Source organism: Papio anubis, chromosome 20, assembly GCF_008728515.1.
Source record: "Papio anubis isolate 15944 chromosome 20, Panubis1.0, whole genome shotgun sequence".
NCBI classification, from domain to species: Eukaryota; Metazoa; Chordata; class Mammalia; order Primates; family Cercopithecidae; genus Papio; species Papio anubis.
The window spans coordinates 39,469,366-39,494,148 of NC_044995.1; the positions used below are offsets into that span (position 1 = coordinate 39,469,366).

General features: G+C 46.1%; 1 protein-coding gene and 1 pseudogene across 4 annotated transcripts in view; one reads left to right on the top strand and one right to left on the bottom strand.

The window, feature by feature from the left end:
- Positions 1 to 9,982, top strand: part of ZNF490 (zinc finger protein 490) — a 28,753-nt gene extending 18,771 nt beyond the window's left edge. For 2 of the 3 annotated variants that reach the window (XM_031659853.1, XM_003914977.5), the window contains 3 exons: positions 6,484 to 6,610; positions 7,122 to 7,182; positions 8,325 to 9,982. In XM_031659853.1, the coding sequence (XP_031515713.1) occupies positions 6,484 to 6,610; positions 7,122 to 7,182; positions 8,325 to 9,564 (1,428 nt within the window). In that variant the 3' untranslated portion in view covers positions 9,565 to 9,982. The remainder of the gene's footprint in view (positions 1 to 6,483; positions 6,611 to 7,121; positions 7,183 to 8,324) is intronic. The other variant, XM_009193598.4, reaches the window with a different exon arrangement.
- Positions 9,983 to 18,408: 8,426 nt separating this feature from the next.
- Positions 18,409 to 19,926, bottom strand: LOC110741856 (annotated as a pseudogene). Its single transcript, XR_002518839.2, has one exon. The product of XR_002518839.2 is annotated as a phosphoglycerate kinase 1 pseudogene (transcript).
- Between the last annotated feature and the right edge of the window lie 4,857 nt (positions 19,927 to 24,783).

Genomic DNA, 24,783 nt, shown 5'->3' on the forward strand with positions numbered 1-24,783 from the left:
AGTATATAACCATTTAGATTGGCTTCTTTCACTTATTTTCAAGTCAAGGTTCCTCCATGTCTTTTTTTTTTAGTTGAGATAGGGTCTTGTCACATCACCCATGCTGGTCTTGAACTCCCGGACTCAAGTGATCCTCCTGCCTCAGTGCCCTGAGTAGCTGGTACTACAGGTGGGAGCCACCATACCTAGCCTCCATGTCATTTCATGGTTTGATACCTGATTCTCCTGCCTCAGCCTCCTGAATAGCTGAGATTACAGGCAAGTGCCACCACACTCAGCTAATTTTTGTATTTTCAGTAGAAACGGGGTTTCACCATGTTGGCCAGGATAGTCGAGATCTCCTGACCTCATGATCCACGCTCCTTGGCCTCCCAAAGTGCTGGGATTACAGGCGTGAGCCACCACGCCCAGCCGATACCTGACTTCTTTTTATCGTTCTATGGGTGAACCAGATGGTTTATCCATATGTCTGTTGAGAGATACCTTGGTCCACTCTAAGGGTTGCAAGGTTTTGAATGAAGGAATAAGCCTTCATGTGCAGGTTTTGGCATGAACATAAGTTTTCAACTCATTTGAGTAAATACCTAGGAGCATGATGACTAGATTACAATTTAAGAGTGTGTTTTGTTTTTTAACTGTCTGCTTTTCAAAGTGGGAGTACCATTTTCCATTGCCAACAGCAAATAATGATGATGCCTATTGTTCTCCATCTTCACCATCATTTGGTGTTTTCAGTGTTTTAAAATTTAGCCATTTAGTGAGTATGGTAATACCTTACTCAGTTTTATTTATCTTAGTTTTATTGACTCCCTAATGCCATGTGATATTGAGCATGTTTTCATGTACTTGTTTACCATCTCTAATTCTTCTTTGGTGATGTATATGTTCATATCTTTTGCCCATTTTTAATTGGATTGTCTTCTTGTTACTGAGTTTTATAGTTCTTTTAGTAGTTTCAATACCAGTCCTTTATCAGATAGATGTTTTGCAAAGAATTTCTCTCTGTCTGTAGCTTGTCTTTTCATTTTCTTAACATGGTCTTTCCCAGAGCAGGACTGGTTTTTGGGGGGTGGTGGGGATGGAGTCTCGCTCTGTCACTCAGGCTGGAGTGCAGTGGCGTGATCTCGGCTCACTGCAACATCAGCCTCTCAGGTTCAAGCGATTTCTCCTACCTCAGCCTCCCAAGTAGCTGGACTATAGGCATGCACCACCACGCCTGGCTAATTTTTGTATTTTAGAGTACATTAGAGGGTATTTTTGTTATTTGTATTTGTAGAGATGAGGTTTCCCCATGTTGGCCAGCCTGGTCTCAAAGTCCTGACCTCAGGTGATCTGCCTGACTTAGCCTCCCAAAGCGCTGGGATTATAGGTGTGAGCCACCATGCCTGGCCTGTTTTTAGTTTTTTAAGTTAGATACTGAGATTATTGATTACAGATCATTCTTTGGTGGTATATGTGTTTAATAGTATAAATTGCAGCCAGGCACTCCTTTTGCTGCATTCTACATGTTTTGATACGTTCTATTTTTATTTAATTCAAAATAATTTTTAATATCTCTTGAGACTTATCCATGCATTGTTTAGAAGTTCAGTATTTAATCTCCAAATATTTGTGGGTTTTCAAGCTATCTTTCTGTTAGTAATTCTGAATCTGAGAACATTCTCTTTTTTTTTTTTTTTTTTTCTTTTTTTGGGGACGGAGTCTTACTCTGTCACCCAGGCTGGAGTGCAGTGGTGCAATCTCATCTCACTGCAAGGCTCCGACTCCCGGGTTCACGCCATTCTCCTGCCTCAGCCTCCCAAGTAGCTGGGACAACAGGCGCCCGCCACCACGTCCAGCTAGTTTTTTGTATTTTTAGTACAGACAGGGTTTCACCGTGCTAGCCAGGATGGTCTCGATCTCCTGACGTCATGATCCGCCTACCTCGGCCTCCCAAAGTGCTGGGATTACAGGCGTGAGCCACCGCGCTGGGCCTGTATTCTCTAGTCTTTTAAATTTGCTAGGAAGTATTTTATTTACCAGAATGTGAGGTATCTTGGTGAATATTCCATGTGAACTTGAGAAGAATGTATATCCTGCTGTTACTGAATGAATTATTCTGGTTTTCAATTAAGTCCAGTTGTTTTGCTGGTGCTGTTCAATTTAGTTATGTCCTTCCTGATTTCTGCCTGCTGGATCTCTAAATTAACGATGGGGGTTGTTGAAGTATACAGCTGTACCAGTGCGTTCCTGTGTTTCTTCCTGCAGTTGCATTAGTTTTCCCCTCATGTATTTTGCCACTCTGTGGTTTATGTACATACACAGTAAGGGTTGCCTTGTCTTCTTGGTGAATTGATCCCTTCGTCAGTATGTAATGCCCTTCTATCACTGATATTTTCATGCTATGAAGTCAGCTTTTTCTGAAATTAATAAGGCTATGCCAGCTTTTTAAAAATTAGTGTTGACCAGGTGTGGTGATTCACGTTTGTAATCCCAGCACTTTGGGAGGCCAAGGCGAGCACATCACGAGGTCAGGAGTTTAAGACCAGCCTAACCAACATGGTGACACCCCATCTCTACTAAAAATGCAAAAATTGGCCAGGCACGGTGGCTCATGCTTGAATCCCAGCACTTTGGGGGGCCGAGGCAGGCGGATCGCCTGAAGTCAGGAGTTTGAGACCAGCCTGGCCAACATGGTGAAACCCTGTCTCTACTAAAAATACAAAAAATTAGCTGGGTATGGTGGCAGGCACCTGCAATCCCAGCTACTCAGGAGGCTGAGGCAGGAGAATCGCTTGAACCTGCAAGGTGGAGATTGTAGTGAGCTGAGATTGCGCCATTGCACTCCAGCCTGGGCGACAAGAGTGAAACCTCGTCTCAAAAAGAAAAAAAAAATTAGCCGGGCGTGGTGGTGCATGCCTGTAATCCCAGATACACAGGGGACTGAGGCAGGAGAATCACTTGAACCCGGGAGGTGGAGGTTGCAGCTAAGATTGCACCACTGCACTCCAGCCTGGGCAACAGAGTGAGACTCTGTCTCAAAATAATAATAATAATAATAATAATTAGTGTTAGCATAGTATATCTTTCTCTATTCCTTTATTTTTAATGTATCTGTGATATATTTAAAGTGGATTTGTTGGCCTAGGCATGGTGGCTCGCACCTGCAATCCCAGCACTTTGGGAGGCTGAGGCAGGATGATTGCTTGAGGCCAGGAGTTTGAGACAAGCCTGGGCAACATAGTGAGACCCCATCTCTATAAAAAGAAACAACAGAATTATCCAGGGATGGTAGTGCACACCTGTGGTTCCAGCTACTCAGAGGCTGAGGTGAGAGAATCCTTTGAGCCCAGGAGTTTGAGGTTACAGTTATCTGTCATCCCACAACTGCGCTCCAGCCTGGGTGACAGAGCATGACCCTGTCTCTAAAAAACAACGGAAAGTTAAAAAAAAAAAAAAGTGGATTTCTTGCAGACAACATATAGTAGGTGTTATTTTTTCTTTTGTTTTTCTTTTCTTTTTTTTGAGATAGAGTTTTACTCTTGTTGCCCAGGCTAGACAGCAATGGCATGATCTCGCCTCATTGCAACCTCTGCCTCCCGAGTTCAAGTGATTCTCCTGCCTCGTGAGTAGCTGGGATTACAGGCATGTGCCACCATGCCTGGCTAATTTTGTATTTTTAGTAGAGACGGGGTTTCTCCATTTTGGTCAGGCTGGTCTCAAACTCCTGACCTCAAGAGGTCCTCCTGCCTCGGCCTTCCAAAGTGCTGGGATTACGGGCACGAGCCACACCTGGCCAGGTACTCTCTTTTATCCACTATGACAGTATCAGTGAGCTGAGACTGTGTCACTGCAATCCAGCCTAGGCAACAGAGTAAAAAAAGGAAAAATGAAAAAGAAAAGAAAGAAATTTCTGGTCTGATAATTCCAGCATCTCTTATATCTCAGTCTGGTTCTGGTGCCTGCACTGTCTCTTCAAACCGTCTAAGTCTTTTAATAGATCTTGTAATGTCTGTTGAAATCTGGGCATGGTGTTGAAAAGGAACTGAGGTAAACAGGCTTTAAATGTGAGGGTTTAGGTTTATCCTGTTGATTTGAGGCTGTGTTTACTATTTTCAGTAGCTGTAGGTGTCAATAGATAAAATTGCCTTTGTTGTTGTTGTCCCTGGTTTTCTGTGTTCTGTCATTTTTGGGGTTCTCTAGATATTTAATTGTGAAACATGCAGAAAGAAATAGTAAAATATTGTTTCATTGTATTCTACTGTTTTATTTTAAATTTTATTTTATTTTTTGAGATGGAGTCTTGCTCTGTCACCTAGACTGGAGTTCAGGGACGCAATATTGGCTCATTGCAACCTCTGCCTCCCGGGTTTAAGTGATTCTCCTCCCTCAGCTTCCCAAGTAGCTGGGATTACAGGTGCCCACCACACCCGGTGAATTTGTGTATTTTTAGTAGAGATGGAGTTTTGCTGTGTTGGCTAGGCTGGTCTCAAACTCCTGACCTCAAGTGATCTGCCTGCCTCCCGCCTCCCAAAGTGCTGGGATTACAGGCGTGAGCCACCACACCCGGCCTGGTCTACTGTTTTAAAATAAATACCCAGGCCAGGAGTGGTGACTCATTCCTGTAATCCTAGCACTTTGGGAGGCCAAGGCAGGCAGATTACTTGAGATAGGAGTTCGAGACCAGCCTGGCCAACATGAAGGAACACCATGTCTCCAAAAAATACAAAAATTAGCTGGGTGTGGTTGCACATGCCTGTAATCCCAGCTACTCGGTTGGCTGAGGCAGGAGAACTGTTTGAATGCCGAAAGCAGACGTTGCAGTGAGCCAAGATTAGGCCACTGCACTCCAGCCTGGGTGACAGAGTGAGACTAGGTCTCAAACTAAAAACAAAACTCTAATGACACACTGTTACCAGTGACTGGAGTGGAAACATGATATAATCCTGTGAATCATCTGTCTTCTGGTGAGCCTGTGCCCCTGAGCCATGATGTTCCGTGCTGTGATAAGAAAGACATTTGGTCTTTTGTGTGTGGTTCCTAGTACAGAGTTCCTAAATCTCTTGGAATTTCATGAGTGATAAGGGTAATAGGAGCCTCTTTTGTTGTAAATAAATGACTACTGGAACGCCTACCTAACTTCAGGGTGGGGATTGATGTCCAGAAAGACACCCAGTCTTGATCGTCCTTTAGCCCTAGCCCCCAAAGTCGGGGGGAGAGAAAAAGGGCTGGAGGTTTAGTGTTTGGACTCCTGACCTCAAGTGATCCGCCCGCCTCTGCCTCCCAAAGTACCGGGATTACAGGCGTGAGCCGTCCCGCCCGGCCTTTGACTGCTCACAGCTTTAAAACCTCATTCCTCAGTTTCCACTGTGTACCCCACATATAGATGTGGTAGGAAGAACGCCTGGGTCACCCTCATTTGGTGCTGGTGACAGAGTCAGTTCACATCAGCCTCCACTTGTATGCTTGAACTCACAGTAGCCCACTCCCTAATGTCAGTAAAAATCCCCAGCCAGGCTCCTTTTCTTGCTCTCTGAAGCCATTTCACACGTGCTTGAGAGCCTACACAGCTTTGCCTGAGATCTCAAGCATGTGAGTAATAAACCCTTTCATGAGTACAGGGGTTTTATAGAGGTCCCAGTTGCCGTGCTTTCTTTCCAATAACGTCCTAGACCCATGAAATGAGACAGAAAGGAAAAACTGAACGTAGGATAAATATTACAAACACGTTGAAATTAATACTTCTGTAATCCCAGCACTTTGGGAGGCCGAGGGGGCGAATCAAGAGGTCAGGAGATCAAGACCATCCTGGCTAACATGGTGAAACCCCATCTCTACTAAAAATACAAAAAATTAGCCGGGCGTGATGGCATGCACCTGTAGTCCCAGCTACTTGGGAGGCTGGGACAGGATAATCACTTGAACCTAGAGGCAGAGGTTGCAGTGAGATTGCTCCACTGCACTCCAGCCTAAGCTACACAGCGAGACTCCATCTCAAAAAAAAAAAAAAAAAAAAGAATATGAACCGGCCCGGGGGCTCAAGCCGGTAACCCCAGCCCTTTGGGAGGCCAAGATGGGCAGATCACGAGGTCAGGAGATCGAGACCATCCTGGCTAACACGGTGAAACCCCGTCTCTACTAAAAAATACAAAAAACTAGCCGGGCGAGGTGGCAGGCGCGTGTAGTCCCAGCTACTCGGGAGGCTGAGGCAGGAGATCATGGCGTAAACCCGGGAGGCGGAGCTTGCAGTGAGCTGAGATCCAGCCACTGCACTCCAGCCCGGGCGACAGAGCGAGACTCCGTCTCAAAAAATAATAATAATTTTTGTATGTTCATGATAGTGTTAAATTTATGAGGAACTGAGTGTGGAGAGTTCTGACAACAAAGTCATACCACCAAACCGAGACTACAGGATTATATGGAATTTCTCAGGAATTCTGAGAATGGATCCTCACTACTGCCAATCTCACCCCTCCTCCTATACACACATGGGGGATGTTTTAGGACTCCATCTCCCTTGAGGATGTGGCTGTGAACTTCACCCTGGAGGAGTGGGCTTTGCTGGATCCTGGCCAGAGGAATATCTACAGAGATGTGATGCGGGCAACCTTCAAGAACCTGGCCTGCATAGGTAAGGGTGACATAATTTCTCTACTTAATTAAGGAGAGAACAAGTATTTCTTGCACAACAACTGTGTTCCAAGATTTAAAATGTGGGAAAGGGCTGGGCACGGTGGCTCGCACCTGTAATCCCAGCTCTTTGGGAGGCCAAGGGGGGCAGATTATGAGGTCAGGAGTCTGAGACCAGCCTGACCAACATGGTGAAACCCCGTCTCTACTAAAAGTATAAAATATTAGCCAGGCGTGGTGGCAGGTGCCTGTAATTCTGGCTACTCAGCAGGTTGAGGCAAGAGAATTGCTTGAACCCGGGAGGCAGAGGTTGCAGTGAGCTGAGACTGCACCATTGCACTCCAGCCTGGGCAACAGAGCAAGACTCTGTCTCAAAAGAAAAAAAAAATGTGGGTAGAGAATACTTTAGTAAGTAAACCAGACACGGTCATAGCTAATCATGGATCTTACAGTGTTATAATTTTCTTTAATTTCTAATAATTTATAGTGGGTTCTCTGGGCTTGTATTTTAGGGGAAAAATGGAAAGACCAAGATGTTGAAGACGACCCCAAAAACCAAGGAAGAAAACCAAGGTGAGTTGCATTCATGAGTAATTAGCCCCTGAGAAAATCTTACTGTTTCATAAATTTCAAAAGCCAAGCAAACAAAACAATAAGCACAGTTTCAAGTTTGTTCGTTCTTAGAAAATTTTTACTGAAGACGTTTCATTGAAACTGTCATGGGCTGGGCAAGGTACCTAATACCTCTAATCCCAGCCTTTGGGAGGTGAAGGCTGGAGAATTGCTTGATGCCAGGAGTTCAACATCAGCCTGGTCAACATAGAGAAAACCTGTTTGTACAGAAAAAAAAAAAAGTCATAGATGTTCAGGGTGTGAAAAGAAATCAGTATGAAACAGTATGTAAAAATCCTGGCCGGACATGGTGTCTCATGCATGTAATCCCAGCACTTTGGGAGGCCGAGGCGGGTGGAACACCTGAGGTCAGGAGTTCAAGACCAGCCTGACCAACATGGAGAAACCCTGTCTCTACTTAAAAAAAAAAGTACAAAATTAGCGGGGTGTGGTAGTACATGCCTGTAATCCCAGTTACTTGGGAGGCTGAGGCAGGAGAATCACTTTAACCCAGGAGGCGGAGGTCACGGTGAGCTGAGATCACACCATTGCACTCCAGCCTGGGCAGCAAGAGCAAAACTCCATCTTTTTTTTAAAAAAAAAAAAAAGGCCGGGTGCAGTGGCTCACGCCTGTAATCCCAGCACTTTGGGAGGCTGAGGCAGGCGGATCACGAGGTCGGGAGATCGAGACCAGCCTGGCTAACATGGTGAAACCCCATCTCTACTAAAAAAAAACAAAAAAATTAGTTGGGTGTGGTGATGGGCGCCTGTAGTCCCAGCTACTCGGGAGGGTGAGGCAGGAGGATGGTGTGAACCTGGGAGGCGGAGCTTGCAGTGAGCCAAGATCGCGCCACTGCACTCCAGCCTGGGCGACAGAGCGAGACTCTGTCTCAAAAAAAAAAAAAAAATTCTTGACTATTTTGATAATAGCTATGTTCACCGCCTGTTCTAGAGTATTGAGTATATTAGCCTTCAAACAATTTAGACAGGGAAGATAACATAGAGTTTCTCTGAAAATATTTAAAATGTAATTCTGGTACTTGCTAATACATATAAGATCATTAATACAAAACTATTAATAATATGGTACTCATTTTTTACAGCAGTCCTGTGGTTGAAACACTCTGTGAAAATAAAGAGGATCGTCCGTGTGGAAAAAGCACTAGCCCGATTCCTGATCTTCATGCGAACCTGGAAACTCCTACTGGATTAAAACCATGTGACTGCAGTGTGTGTGGGGAAGTCTTCATGCATCAAGTCTCCCTTAATAGACACATGAGGTCTCACACGGAACAGAAACCAAATGAGTATCACGAATATGGAGAGAAGCCACATAAATGTAAAGAATGTGGGAAAACCTTCACTCGCAGCTCCAGTATCCGAACCCATGAAAGAATTCATACTGGAGAGAAACCATACGAATGTAAAGAATGTGGCAAGGCCTTCGCATTTCTCTTTTCCTTTCGAAACCATATAAGAATTCATACTGGAGAGACACCCTATGAATGTAAGGAATGTGGGAAGGCGTTCAGATATCTTACTGCTCTTCGGCGCCATGAAAAAAATCACACTGGAGAGAAACCCTACAAATGTAAACAGTGTGGAAAAGCCTTTATCTATTACCAGCCTTTTCTAACCCACGAAAGGACTCACACCGGAGAGAAACCTTATGAATGTAAGCAGTGTGGGAAAGCCTTCAGTTGTCCCACGTACTTACGGAGTCATGAGAAAACTCATACTGGAGAGAAACCTTTTGTATGTAGGGAATGTGGGAGAGCCTTCTTTTCTCACTCAAGCCTTCGAAAACACGTGAAAACCCACACCGGAGTTCAACCTTATACATGTAAGAAATGTGGGGAAGCCTTCAAGTCGTCTAGTTCCTGTCAAGTGCACGAAAGAACTCATTTTGGAGAAAAACCCTATGAGTGTAAACAATGTGGTAAAGCCTTCAATTCTTCAAGTTACCTTCAATTGCACGAAAGAGTTCACACTGGCGAGAAAACTTACGAATGTAAAGAATGTGGTAAAGCCTTTCTTTATTCCACTCACTTTCGAATCCATGAAAGAACCCATACTAGAGAGAAACCCTATGAATGCAAACAGTGTGGTCGGGTCTTCATTTACTTCAGTCACCTTCGAAGGCACGAAAGAAGTCACACTGGAGTGAAACCATGTGAGTGTAAGCAGTGTGGCAAAGCTTTCACTTGTTTAAATTCCCTGAAAGTACACAAAAGAATTCATACTGGAGAAAGACCCTTTCAATGTAGACAATGTGGTAAAGCCTTCAGTTACTCAAAGTCTCTGCACGTGCACGAAAGGACTCATACTAGACAGAAGCCCTAAGAAAGTAAACAGTGTGGCAATGCTGTCAGCTGTATTAGTTCCTTTTGGATATATGAGAGTACTTATGCTGGAGAGAAATTCAAGGAATGTAAATGGTGTGATTAAGCCTTCAGTTGTCCTAATTCACTTTGAAGACATGACTCATGCGGCAATTAAATATTTGACAAATATGGGAGGCACTTCCACTCTCCTGTAGGATTGCAAATATGCGAATGGACTCCATGGACAGAAACCATATGAATGTAAGGAGTGTGGGAAAGCCTTCACTTCACAGAATCTTTTAAAGACACCTGAGAATATATACTGAGAGAAACTGTAAGGAGAATTCTTTATCCATCCCATCTTTTGTGGTTTTTTTTTTTTTTTTTGAGATGGAGTTTTGCTCTTGTTGCCCAGGCTGGAGTGCAGTGGCGTGATCTCAGCTCACTGCAACCTCTGTCCCCGGGTTCAAGTGATTCTCCTGCCTCAGCCTCCTGAGAAGCTGGGATTACAGGCATGCGCCACCACGCCTGTCTAATTTTGTGATTTTAGTAGAGGTGGGGTTTCTCCATGTTGGTCAGGCTGGTTTCGAACCCCCAACTTCAGGTGATCTGCCCGCCTTGGCCTCCCAAAGTGCTGTGATTATAGGTGTGAGCCACAGCTCCCAGCCTTTTTTTGTCTGTTTTTTGAGATGGAGTCTCACTCTGTCACCCCAGGCTGGAGTGCAGTGGTGTGATCCTGGCTCACTGCAACCTTTGCCTCTTGGGTTCAAGCAATTCTTCTGCCTCAGCCTTCCAAGTAGCTGGGATTACAGGTGCCCACCACCATGCCCAGCTAATTTTTATATTTTTAGTAGAGACAGTGTTTCACCATGTTGACCAGGCTGATCTTAAACTCTTGACCTCAAATGATCCATCCACCTTGGCCTCCCAAAGTGTTGGGATTACAGGTGTGAGCCACCACGCCCAGCCCCAGTTCATTTTACTTTTTTTTTTTTTCTTTTGAGATGGAGTCTCACTCTGTTGCCCAGGCTGGAGTGCAGTGGCATGATTTCAGCTCACTGCAACCTCTGCCTCCCAAGTCAAAACACTCTTCCTGCCTCAGACCCCCCCCCCAGTAGCTGGGATTACAGGCACATGCCACCACGCCCAACGAATTTTTATACTTTTAGTAGAGATGGGATTTTACCGTGTTGGCCAGGCTGGTCTTGAACTCCTGACCTCAGGTAATCCACCCACCTTGGCCTCCCAAAGTGCTGGGATTACAGGCATGAGCCACCGCACCTGGCCCCCAGTTCATTTTAAAACCATGAAACCACCCACGCTGCAGAGCAGCCTTCTTTAATGTAAGCAATATGGGAACATCTTCAATTACACGTGCAGCCATTGTCGAGATTCTTCGTAGGAAGAATTAAAGGAATGGGGAAGAAGGACTTGGGTCCCAGCAGGCCTTTTGTGGCATCCAGTCAGAAGTTAGGAAACACCCTCTAGGGCAGTGGCTGCCCTCAGCTCACACACATGACTGGATAGAAGTGAGAAGACTCCCAGAATCTGCCTTTAAGTTTCCATCAGTATCCTCGGGTCAGACTGTAGGAGTGCTGTGCTTCTAACCTTACAGTTCTCCTCAAGTGGGATATGCCTATGGACATCCTAATTCACAGACATTGTCAGCATCGCATTATTCCAGGGCTGTTTTGAGGTCATCTCCAGCTCCATTTCCCATCTCAAACCTACACTTTGGATACTTACTGGGAAACATGTTTAGAAATTCACATGTAAATTTCTCTGTGGCAACCCCAGGTGGCTCTGAGGTGAGAGGGCTGAAGAAGCAGAACCTGTGTCATGGGACATGTGCCCCTTGACCACACAGCATGCACTCTCCTGCAGTTACCAGCCCTGTACCAACCACCACAGTCAGAATAATCTCAAAACTGCTAGTGGAGTCACAGAGACACACTCTGCCATGTCTTAGCTGTAGGACACTCAAAATGCTTACCTCCCCTAACTTGCTTTCCCCATTTTCTGGCACGTTCTATCCTGAGATATTCCGCAGCATATGCACGGATGGTGCTCCGGCCTTCTCACGTCAGTGCATGTCACGTGCATCCTGCTCCAGGACTGGTTTCCTAGCCTCCTACTAAGAGTAGCACCTGGCTGTTTTTGGAAAAGGACGCACGTTGCAGAGCTCCAGCTCTGTTGTGTATGGCAGGCGCTGGCGTCAGGGTTTACAAGCCATGGAACTACCTTGCTTCACATCATATGGCAAGGTGAACTCAACTCCCAATAAACTGCTTGCTGGAGCCACCGAATTCTCCCTTTTCTGAATTGCACAGGCATGATAGGTGTCGGGTCTGTCCTTTGTTGGGGTCAGTCCACCCTTTTCTTAGAGAGCAAGTCAGTGTGTTCTAGAAGGGAGGTGGCAGCATTGAGGGAAACCAGGTCACCATCTACCCTCACAACAACTTACAGTCTCTCTGGGTCCCAGAAGTGATCTTTCTGTCGCTTGGAGACCTGTAGTCGGAACTCTCTAGGCCTCTGGCCTCCACCCTCCTCCAACAGCAGGGATGGGTCAGGTGGCAGCATCCAACACCACGGTGAAGATACTAGCGTCCAGAGGCTGACTGGAGCAAGGTTTGCTGGCAGCTGAGGCCTCAGTGGAAGTGATGGCTACCGTGGAGATGCAGTGGAGGACCTGGTGGCTGAACCAGGAGATACACACCTTTGCTTCTCTCACCAGGAACATTTATGGTAGTTTGAGGGGTTGGAACATTATTACTCAACCCATTTCAGGTCCTTATTTTCGCATTCTTGGGCTGCCATGTTCTGCTTTTGTAGAGACATTATTGTACTGTGGGAGGTCGGAAAGTTTGAGATTCCTTCACTGTCAGAATGGGCTCAAGGAGTCATCTTTTGTGATAGGTGTTGGGGAGCTAAGGGGTATCTCTGCTACATGGAATGGGAGTGAGAACATTCACTTTTTGAAGGACAAGTATATGTGGGTCTGTGATGACGTTTGTGTAAAATCCATTTGTGTATGTGTCTGTGTGAGTCCTAATATTCAGTAAATATTTTCCTCTGTGTAACACTCTCTAATAGGTATAGTTAACAAAGCTGTGCTAATATCTCTGTCCCCTTGATCCTGACATTCTGGAAGACAAGAAAGCAAGCAAGAATGTATATGGCACTGTGGTGGTTATTCCTGAGGAGCCAGAGAAACCTGGAGAAGAGATCAGAACACCTGGGGTCCTTCTGTCTAGGAGCATCTTTTAGTATCTGGGCTGTTACATCTGTGGGTTTGTGAGTTTGTGTTTGTCCACCTGTATGTACAGTGACAAAGTGTGTGGTTTTTGTATATTTGTCTAGAGGGCTGTGTGTATATATATATTTTCAAATATGGAATGCTTTTTTTTTTTCTTTTTTGAGATGGAATCTGTTGCCAGGCTGGAGTGCAGTGGCGTGATCTCGGCTCACTGCAACCTCCACTTCTCGGGTTCAAGCGATTCTCCTGCCTCAGCCTTCTGAGTAGCTGGGACTATAACTGTGTGCCAATACACCCAGCTAAATTTTTTTGTATTTTTAGTAGAGATGGGGTTTCACCATATTGGCCAGGATGGTCTCAATCTCCTGAACTTGTGATCCACCCGCCGTGGTCTCCCAAAGTGCTGGGATTACAGGCATGAGCCACTGCACCTGGCTGGGTTTTTTTTGGAGGGGGGGTTGTTTGTTGGTTAGTTTTTTGAGACGGAGTCTCACTCTGTCACCACGCTGGACTGCAGTGGCATGATCTCAGCTCACTGCAATCTCCACCTCCCAGGTTCAAGCAATTCTCCTGTTTCAGCCTCCTGAGTAGCTGGGATTACAGGTGTGTGCCACTACACTCAGCTAGTTTTTTTATTTTTAGTAGAGATGAGGTTTCACCATGTTGGCCAGGATGGTCTCAATCTCCTGACCTTGTGATCCGCCCACCTTGGCCTCCCAAAATGCTGGGATTACAGGCTTGAGCCACCAGGCCCGGCTGGAATGCTTGTATTTTCTTGCTTGATTTCCCTGGGAACACCCCCCCTTAACATTGAATGGAGCTGGTGAGAGCAAACATCCTTGTTTCTGATGTTAGATATTAAAAATATGGTTTTTCACCATCAAAGATTTTGTTGAGTTTTTCATATATGCTTTGTAGCAAGCTGAGTAAATTCTATTCCTAGCTTATTGTGGGTTTTTAATCATAAATGGGTATATGTCAGATGCTTTTTTGCATCGATCAAGACTGTCATTTTTCCATCATTTCCTAATGTGGTGTATTCCACTGATCAGTTTCCATATGATGAACCATCCTTACATTCCAGGGATAAATCTCACTTGGTTATATTGCATAATGCTTTGAATATATTGCTTTATATGCTTCGCTGACATTTATTTCAAGATTTTTGCATCAGTACTCATAAGGGACAGGAATGCCATCTTCCTTGCTCTCACACCATGTCACATTTGCTTGAGAGCCCTGCATTGTTCTCCCTGAGACCTCATTTTTGTAATAAGCCTTTTCATATTCTTGGTGTGTATGTGCACCACATAGCCGTCAGTGTCAACATCCAAAGCACACCTTTTCAGGCAACCATAACAGCTGGCACTGTCAGCAGGATGTCTAGATGTTGGTCACCACGCAATGTTTCGGCCTTCCCTTTCTCTCAGGTGCTAACCTGCTCTGCTATCTGGTGGCCAGCATGCTCCTTTGAGCTGCTGCTAATTGCTGCTCTGTGTTCCATTGTTGAGGCTGAACAAACTTCTGTTCCAGATTTAGCCAACCAAAGATGGCAGTTTCTATGTCTTTTTTTTTTTTTTTTTTTTTTTGAGACGGAGACTCGCTCTGTCGCCCAGGCTGGAGTGCAGTGGCTGGATCTCAGCTCACGGCAAGCTCCGCCTCCCGGGTTTATGCCATTCTCCTGCCTCAGCCTCCCGAGTAGCTGGGACTACAGGCGCCCGCCACCTCGCCTGGCTAGTTTTTTGTATTTTTTAGCAGAGACGGGGTCTCATCGTGTTAGCCAGGACGGTCTCGATCTCCTGACCTCATGATCCGCCCATCTCAGCCTCCCAAAGTGCTGGGATTACAGGCTTGAGCCACCGCGCTTGGCCCAGTTTCTATGTCTTTGGCATTTAGGAGCAGGAGTATCGGATTTGGGTCCTCCTTAAAATGGTCTGGGGCTAGGAGTTTTCAGTTTGCCTTTCTATGTAGAATGAAGCTGGGACTGATGCTAGGTGTTGGCCTTGTCCTGTAGGTCTGGTGGTGGGGGCTGGTGGTGAGATTTTATCTTGTGCATGTTGGGGCCCCATTGGTGGTCATTCCTGAAAGAGCAGTCATTTGAAAATGAGAAAGAGCCAGGCGTGGTGGCGGTGGCTCATGCTTGTAATCTCACCACTTTGGGAGGCCAAGGCGAACAGATCACCTGAGGTGAGGAGTTTGAGACCAGCCTGGCCATTATGGTGAAACCCCATCTCTACTAAAAATACAAAAATTAGCCAGGCATAGTGGTGGACGCCTGTAATTCCAGCTACTCGGGAGGCTGAGGCAGTAGAATCTCTTGAACCTGAGAGGCAGGGGTTGCAGTGAGCTGAGATGGCTCCATTGCAGTCCAGCCTGAGTGACAGAGTAAGACTTGGTCTCAAAAAAAAAGTGACAAGGCTGGGCGTGGTGGCAGCTACTTAGGAGGCTGAGGCAGAAGTATCACTTGAACCTAGGAAGTGAAGCTTGCGGTGAGCTAAGATTGCCCCACTGCACTTCAGCCTGGGCAGCAGAGCGAGACTCCATCTCAAAAAAAAAAAAAAAAAAAAAGAGGTTCTGAGCAGAGGAAAGACTGATCTGATTTAGGTTTTGCGTAATTATCCTTCAACTACGGGCTGCAGGGTGTGGGTCGCTGGGTGGGTGGGTTAGGTGGACCAAACTGGATCCTAGTGCCTCACACCCCTTTAAAATGGATAAAAAGACGTAGTTCTCGACCAGGGACGTCCTCGGTGATGCTCTGCTGGTCCCACAACCTGAGCGCTTTTTTCAGACGCTTTGACTTTGCACTTCTGCTCCCACGCGGCCAACGCCTGAACTGCAGCAATGTCCTGCAGACCCAGTTTCCTTTTTTGGTACCAGGCATATGCAGGGCGTGGACAGATCCTACAATGGAACCAGTCAGAGACTGCCCTGGAGAAACTCATATGCTGGGATTTGGATGTTTGTAGGATAACATCATGAGCAGCAGCTTTGCAGGAAATTGCAAACCACACGTGTTCCAGGGCGATTTTCAGAGGAGGGATCTTTGGGCAGTGTCTCCAAGGACCAGTAAGAATATTTCAGAAAGACACAATGAAAAAACTGAAAGTGAAAACTGACATTGATACCCCGACCCCAACCCCTCTTAACTGCTACTTCCGACCTGGGTCATGGAGTTACCATTCAAGCCCTATACCCAATACTCATCCTGAACTACTTAACTACTTTTTTATATATGTATTTATTTATTATTATTATTTTTGTTTTGAGACGGAGCCTCACTCTATCACCTAGGCTGGAGTGCAGTGGCGTGATCTCGGCTCACTGCAACCTCCACCTCCCGGGTTCACGTGATTCTCCTGCCTCAGCCTCCTAGGCAGCAGTGATTATAGGCGCCTGCCACCATGCCTGGATAATTTTTTTTTTTCTTTTTTTGAGACAGTTTTGCTCTTGTTGCCCAGGCTGGAGTACATTAGCATGATCTCGGCTCACTGCAACCTCCACCTCCCGGGTTGAAACAATTCTCCTGCTTCGGCCTCCCGAGTAGCTGGGATTACAGATAACGCACCACCACGCCTGGCTAATTTTTGTATTTTTAGTAGAGACAGAGTTTCATCATGTCAGCCAGCCTGGGCTCGAACTCCTGACCTCGTGATCTGCCTGCTTTGGCCTCCCAAAGTGCTGGGATTACAGGCATGAGCCACAGCGCCCAGCCTACTTATTTCTTCTCACTCCCATCATCCCGATTGCCACCACCCAGGTCTAGACACTCACCTGGGTACCTGTCAAAGTGTCCTCCTTGGTCTCCCAATCTTGAATTCCTAGTCATTCACCCCAGCACCAAAGGGACATTTTTCTGTCTCTCCCCTGCTCACACACCTCCCATCACTCCCTAGTGCTCTCAAGTGCAAGTCCAAGCTCCTCAGCCTGGCACCTGAAGTCTTGAAGACCCAGTTCTGCCTGTCCCACTGTATCATTAGCATGAATAACTAGAAAGACATTAATAAAAAGAATAGCACTACTGCTATTTATTGGGTGCCTACCTGGTGCTTAGACATGTGTCTTGCAGTTTCAAGGTGCATTCACAACAGCTTTATTATCTTCGTTTTACAGAAGGGGCTATTGAGGTTCAGAGAACTCAAGGGACTTGTCCAAGGTCCCCAGCCTAGGTGTGAACTCAATTCTTTCCAACTCCAAAGCTCAAGCCTAAACCCAACACTCTGTCCCCTGCATGACAAACCTCTAGTGGGATAGGTTTAACTTTCTTGCCATTTCTGTCTTTTACTCTTCTTGAGCCACTATAACAAAATACCATACGATTACAAAATAACAAAATATAATACGATAACAAAATATGATTCTTGACACCACAACGTCCAAAGTCAAAATGACAGTAGATTCTGTTCTTGGTGAGGGCTTTCTTCCTGGCTCAAAGATGGCTACTTTCTGGTTGTGTCCTCAAGTTGGGGAGAGGGCATGGGGGTGACAAAAAGAGAGGTCTCTGGTGTCTTTTCATTATTATTATTATTTAGTAGTAGTAGTAGTAGTATTTGAGATGGAGTCTCACCCTGTCGCTCAGGATAAAGTGCAGTGGCACGATCTTGGCTCACTGCAACCTCTGCCTCCTGGGTTCAAGTGATTCTCCTGCCTCAGCCTCCAAAGTAGCTGGGATTACAGGTGCCCGCCACCACGCCCGGCTAATTTTTGTATTTTTAGTAGAGATGGAGTTTCACCATTTTGGCCAGACTGGTCTGGAACTCCTGATCTCAGGTGATTCGCCCACTTGTAATCCAAGCACTTTGGGAGACCAAAGCCCTCATGGATGAGGTGGTGAAAGCCACTTCTAGGGGCTGCATCACCATCATAGGTGGTGGAGACACTGCCACTTGCTGTGCAAAATGGAACACAGAGGATAAAGTCAGCCATGTGAGCACTGGGGGTGGTGCCAGTTTAGAGCTCCTACAAGGTAAAGTCCATCCTGGGGTGGATGCTCTCAGCAATATTTAGTACTTTCCTGCCTTTTAGTTCCTGTGTACAGCCCCTAAGGCAACTTAGCATTTTCTGCATCTCCACTTGGCGTTAGCTAAAAGCTTCCATGTCAAGATTCAGCTAGTGGTCGAGAGATGCAGTGCCACGAGCCCTTAAACAGTGACACGGCATCTCAGCTCGTCTTTACTGCACCCTGGATTTGCCTACATTCTTCAAGATCCCGTTTGAATTTCTTAGTGACTAAACCACTGTGCATTTTAGAGCGCATATATTTATATTTTGCCTGTTAAAAAAAGTGAGCCGTGTTAGCTTAGTTCTCTTTTGATGTAGCTTATTCTGATTAGCTTTGTCACCGTTTTACTACTTAGCATGGAAACAAGATGAATTTCCAGGCCGGGCATGGTGGCTCACGCCTGTAATCCCCCACTTTGGGAGGCTGAGGTGGGCGGATCGCGAGGTCAGGAGTTCAAGACCAGCCTGGCCAACACGGTGAAACCCCAGTCTCTACTAAAAATACAAAAATTAGCCAGGTGTGGTGGCACGAGCCAGTAGTCCCAGCTACTCGGGAGGCTGAGGCGGGAGAATCACTTGAATCAGGGAGGCAGAGGTTGCAGTGAACCAAGATCACGCCATTGCACTCCAGCCTGGGTGACATGGTGAGACTCCATCTCAAAATAAACAAACCCCCCAAACCCCAAAAACCCCCACAGGACCATTCCACACAATCTGCTTAGCCCGAGTGACAGCCTCAGCATACTTCTTGCTGCTTTCAGGACCACAGTCCAAGCCCATCCTGCCAGCAGATATGCCAGAAGCCACAGTGGCTTGGTCAGTCTTGGCATTCTCATCAAACTTGCCAGCAGCGACAAAGTCAACAGGCAAGATAATCTTCACACCATTCTTCTCAGCTTTAGACATTAGGTCTTTGACAATCTTGGCTCCCTCTTCATCAAACAGAGAAGTGCCAATCTCCATGTTGTTGAGCACCTTAAGGAAGGTAAATGCCATTCCACCACCAATAATCATCTCATTGACTTTGTCCAGCATATTCTTGATCAGCTGGATCTTGTCTGCAACTTTAGCTCTGCCCAGGATGGCCAGGAAGTGTCGCTCTGGGCTCTCCAAGTCCTTGGCAAAGTAGTTCAGCTCCTTCTTCATCAAAAACAAAAACAAAAACAAAAAAACAAAAATACCACCAGCCTTCTGTGGCAGATTGACTTCTGCCATGGAGCTGTGGGCTCTGTGAGCAGTGCCAAAAGCATCACTGACATAGACATCCCCTAGCTTGGGAAGTGAAGCTTGGAAAGCTGCTAATTTGGCTGGCTCGGCTTTAGCCTTGTTTCCAGAAGCATCTTTTCCTTTCCCTCTTCCTCCACCTGAAAGCGGAGGTTCTCCTGCAGGATGACAGACCCAGCAGCTGGGTTGGTACAGGTTTTCTCCACTTCTGGGCCTACACAGTCCTTCAAGAACAGAACATCTTTGCCCAGCAGAGATTTGAGTTCTACAGCAACTGGCTCTAAGGAGTACTTGTCAGGCATAGGGACACCCTCAGGCCGGCCTAGGTGTCTCATAAGAACTACTGACTTGGATCCATTGTCCAAGCAGAATTTGATGCTTGGGGCAGCAGCCTTAATCCTCTGGTTGTTTGTTATCTGGTTGTTCTTCATAGGAACATTGAAGTCGACTCTTATAATGACTGGCTTCCCTTTCACGTCCAGCTTGTCCAGGGTCAGCTTGTTAGAAAGCGACATTTTGGAAATACAGCTGGGGAGAGAACTCGGTGATTCGGTGAGGGGAGCCGGGTACCGACATGTGCTCGGGAGGCTTGCAGAATCCAGTGGTGTACTTTTTAACAAAAATTTATTTTGAGGTCATTGCAGATTCACATGTAGGAAATAACACAGCCATTTTCTCTCAGTGGTAACATGTTGCATAGCTGTAGTACAATGTCCCAATCAGGAAATTTCATCCCGCCCACCTCCCTCAACCGAATGAACAAGTACAGAGAGTACACTGTTCCCAGAGGTGGTTCAACAATTCTACTTCCAAACAGTATTTCCTACCAGTTTTTTTCTTTTTTCTTTTCTTTTTTGAGACAGAGTTACTCTGTCACCTAGGTTGGAGTGCAGTGGCACGATCTCAGCTCACTGCAGTCTCTGCCTCCCGGATTCAAGCGATTCTCATGCCTCAGCCTCCTGAGTAGCTGGGATTACAGGCGCTCACCACCAAGTCCAGCTAATTTTTGTGTTTTTAGTAGAGACGGGGTGGGGTTTTGCCATGCTGGCCAGGCTGTTCTGGAACTCCTGACCTCAAATGATTTACCAGCCTCAGCCTCCCACAGTGTTGGGATTACAGGCGTGAGCCACTGTGCCCAGCCCGAACCGTTATTAAAAGTTATTTACAAAAAGTATTATTCGCCAGGCGCAGTGGCTCATGACTGTAATCCAAGCCTAGGTGGGTGGATTGCCTGAGGTCAGGAGTTCAACATGGTAAAACCCTGTCTCTACTAAAAATACAAAAATTAGCTGGGCATGGTGGTGCGCCCCTGTAATCCCAGCTACTCAGGAGGCTGAGGCAGGAGAATCACTTGAACCCAGGAAGCAGAGGTTGCAGTGAACCGATATCGTGCCACTGCACTCCAGCCTGGGCAACAGAGTGAGACTCTGTCTCAAACAAAAACAAAAGCAAAAAACAAAAACAAAACAAAAAAAAACAAACAGTGTTATTCTACTACTACTTTTAAATACATGAAGCACTTCCAAATATCTAGAAAGACTAGATATTTCATATAACTTGTCCACCATGTACACAGCACTGTTCAGTAAAGTTCCACACATGTAACCATGGTTATCATCTAAGGTATCTCCTAAATATGACCATTTTGGGCCAGGCGCAGTGGCTCACACCTGTAATCCCAGCACTTTGGGAGGCCGAGGCGGGTGGATCACGAGGTCAGGAGATCGAGACCATCCTGGCTAACACGGTGAAACCCCATCTCTACTAAAAATACAAAAAAATTAGCTGGGCGTGGTGGTGGGCACCTGTAGTCCCAGCTACTTGGGAGGCTGAGGCAGGAGAATGGCGTGAACCTGGGAGGTGGAGTTTGCAGTGAGCCGAGATTGCGCCACTGCACTCCAGCCTGGGTGACAGAGCGAGATTCCGTCTCAAAAAAAATTTAAAGGCCGGGCGCGGTGGCTCAAGCCTGTAATCCCAGCACTTTGGGAGGCCGAGACGGGCGGATCACGAGGTCAGGAGATCAAGACCACCCTGGCTAACATGGTGAAACCCCGTCTCTACTAAAAAATACAAAAATCTAGCCGGGCGAGGTGGCGGGCGCCTGTAGTCCCAGCTACTCGGGAGGCTGAGGCAGGAGAATGGCGTAAACCCGGGAGGCGGAGCTTGCAGTGAGCTGAGATCCGGCCACTGCACTCCAGCCTGGGCGATGGAGCGAGACTCCGCCTCAAAAAAAAAAAAAATAAATAAAATAAAATAAAATTAAATTAAATTAAATTTAAAAAAAAAAAAAGACAACTTTGGCCTTGAACAATTCCCTCCTTACTTCTTTCTCTCTGCTTTCAATCCAGTGGACCAGTACAGGCATGTGTAATGCTTAGGGATGGTTGAACAAATTCCTATCCAAAAGTCATCCACAGAAGACAAGTTTCCTATGAATTTCAACACAAAGTGTACAAAATATGCTAAATTTACTAAGTACTTTATCGTACACTGGCAACCTCTTTAACATCTAGCAATTAGATGTTGCAAAATTAGGATGCATTTGCCCATTATATATGCTATATATAGAGCAAAACAAAGTGCACAAAACATATAGAAAAATAGTGTCTGAAAATGTCCAAGTATGAACACACTGATCTTTTGCGATTTCTTCCCTCCCACCTCCTCTAAACTATCCAACAAGTATAGACAGTATTACACTGCTCACGAAGGTGGTTAAACAATTCAATTTCCAAAAGGCAGTGTTTCCTATAAATTTTAACAAAAAGATATTTACAAAGTGATATTTCACTACCTCTACATTTAATATACATGGGACACTTCCAAACATCTAGGTAGACTAGATATTTGAAGTAAGGAGTTAATTTGTCCACTGTGTAACAGCAGTCTTGAATAAACTGCAAACATGTAACAATAGTTATAATTTGAAAGTGTTCGAAATATGAACATTCTGGCCTAGAACCCTTTCTGTTTCCATCAACCCAGTGGGCAAAAATGCTTAAATTTTCAGAAGACAATATTTTCTAGGAATTTTATTATTTATTTATTCATTTATTTATTTATTTATTTATTTTTGAGATGGAGTTTCGTTCTTGTTGCCCAGGATGGAGTGCAATGGCACATGTAGAGTTAGTAAACTAATATATTTTGTACCTTTTGTTTTAAAATTCCTAGGAAAGGCCAGGCGCCTTGGCTCGCGCCTGTAATCCCAGCATTTTGGGAGACTGAGGCCAGCGGATCACCTGAGGTCTGGAGTTTGAGACCAACCTGGCAAACGTGGTAAAACCCCATTTCTACAAAAATACAAAAAAAAATTAGCAGGGCATGGTGGTGGGTACCTGTAATTCCAGCTGCCCGGGAGGCTGAGGCAGGAGAATCGCTTGAACCCACAAGGTGGAGGTTTCAGTGAGCTGAAATCCCATCATTGCACTCCAGCCTGAGTGACAGAGTGAGAAGCTGTCTAAAAACAAAATAAAACAAAAACCCAGGCGTGGTTGCTCACGCCTGTAAACCCAGCACTTTGGGAGGCCAAGGCGGGTGGATCACGAGGTCAGGGGGTCGAGACTAGCCTGATCAACATGGTGTTGTATTTTTAGTATGTATTTTTAGTCTCTACTAAAAATACAAAAATTAGCCGGTCGTGGTGGTGTGTGCCTGCAGTACCAGCTACTCGGGAGGCCGAGGCAGGAGAATTGCTTGAACCTGGGAGGTGGAGGTTGCAGTGAGCCAAGATTGCTGAGACAGTAGAGGAGTTCTTGAACCCTTGGGGAAGCCGGGTCCAAGTGTACTGAGTAGTGACACCTGACTCCGGATCTTCCCACTGAAAGGCAAACAGCTTCTGGCTCTCAGGAGCTATTCTGATGCTAAAGAAAGCATCTTTTAAGTCCAGACAGGTAGCGGCAGCAGCACTAACAATGTGTAAGGGTAGTGGCAGCAGCACTAACAATGTGTAAGGGTTAGGAACTGTTGGGTACAGAGTCACTGTAGCTTGGTTGACCAAGCGCAAGTCCTGTACTGGTCGGTAGACCTTGGTCCCTGGCTTAGGGACAGGCAGGAGCGGGGTGTTCCATGGAGACTGACAAGGAACTATAATTCCATAGGCTTTCAAGCGCCTGAGATGAACCTGGATTCCTAGCTTCTCTGGGAACCCAATACTGCTTTTGTCTAATTGGTTGGGCCCCAGGATTAACTTCTATGAATACAGGGGCTTGGTTGACCGCCAGTCCCAGAGGGTTATCCTCTGCCAATACTTGGGGCCATCACTTAGCTAGAGCTGGTTTTATCTCTTGAGCTGGCTCGGTTAGAAAAAGTCTCCATTCTTCTTCCTGGGGGACCGTAAGGGCGATGATAACTCCTGTTCCCGGTAACTTTCGCTGTAAAGAGCCCTGTTTTGTAAAGGAGATGGTGGCTCTCAGTTTGCTAAGTAAGTCTCTTCCCAGCAAGGGCAAGGGACAGCCAGGCATGTACAAGAACTGGTGAACTATCTCAGGTCCCACCGCCGAGCAGGTCCGTGATAGACAGAAAGCCTGCTTAGTGGAAACTCCTGTTGCTCCGATTATATCAATGGTTTTCTTGGATAAGGGGGCAACCGGGGTGGCCACTACTGAATGTTCAGCACCAGTATCGACCAAAAACTTAATGTCCTTGCCCCCAGTTGTAATCCTGACTGTGGGCTCCTTGGGGGCACTTGAGCCCGGTCCCCTTTAGTTCAACAGCCCTTCAGCCAGATTGAACAAAGCTCCCTTGTCTTTATCTGAGGTCTTTTGTTCCAAACCATCTTGCTTTTCCTTCAGTTGGGGACACTTATCTTTCCAATGTCCTATTTCCTTACAATAGGCGCACTGGTTACATTGCAAGCGTGGGCGATTACACTGGGTGTTCTTCCTGGAACCCCCCTTTCCCTCTCCTTTCGGGAGAATTCCCTTAATGGCCACAGCCAGTAAGTCGGCGTTTTGCCTAGTCTAGCGTTCACCTTCCTTACGGCTTTCTCTGCGACTTGTTGCATCTCTATTCATAACACTTTATTGGCTATTTCCAGTAACTGTGAGGTATTCATACCTGCAAACCCAGCCTGTTTCTGCAGTTTTCTCCTGATATCTTCCGTGCTTTGGCTAACTAAGGCCATGTTAATCATGCGCTGATTTTCAGGACTATCTGGATCAAAAGGAGTGTATATACGGTAAGTCTCACATAGTCTTTCATAGAATTGCGCTGGACTCACCTCTTTTCCTTGGATGACCTCAGAGACTTTATTTACATTTGTAGCCTTTTGAACCCCTTTCTTTAGACCTTCTATTAATGCCTCACGGTTCCGTCTTAGCCTCTCCATGTCTGGTCCCTCGTTCGGGTCCCACTGGGGGTCTGTTCCTGGCAGTTGAACTCTTTTTTTTTTGAGATGGAGTCTCGCTGTGTCTGCCAGACTGGAGTGCAGTGGCGCAATCTCAGCTCACTGCAAGCTCCACCTCCCAGATTCACACCATTCTCCTGCCTCAGCCTCCCAAGTAGCTGGGACTACAGGTGCCCGCCACCATGCCCAGCTAATTTTTTGTATTTTTAGTAGAGACAGGGTTTCACCATGTTAGCCAGGATGGTCTCGATCTCCTGACCTCGTGATCCACCCGCCTCGGCCTCCCAAAGTGCTGGGATTACCGGCGTGAGCCACCACGCCCGGCCTGAACTCTTATATATTCTTAGGGGTTTTGGTAATCGACTGGGATGTGCTCCTCTAGCCACTTAGTTGCCGCCTGGAGCGCCCTTTGC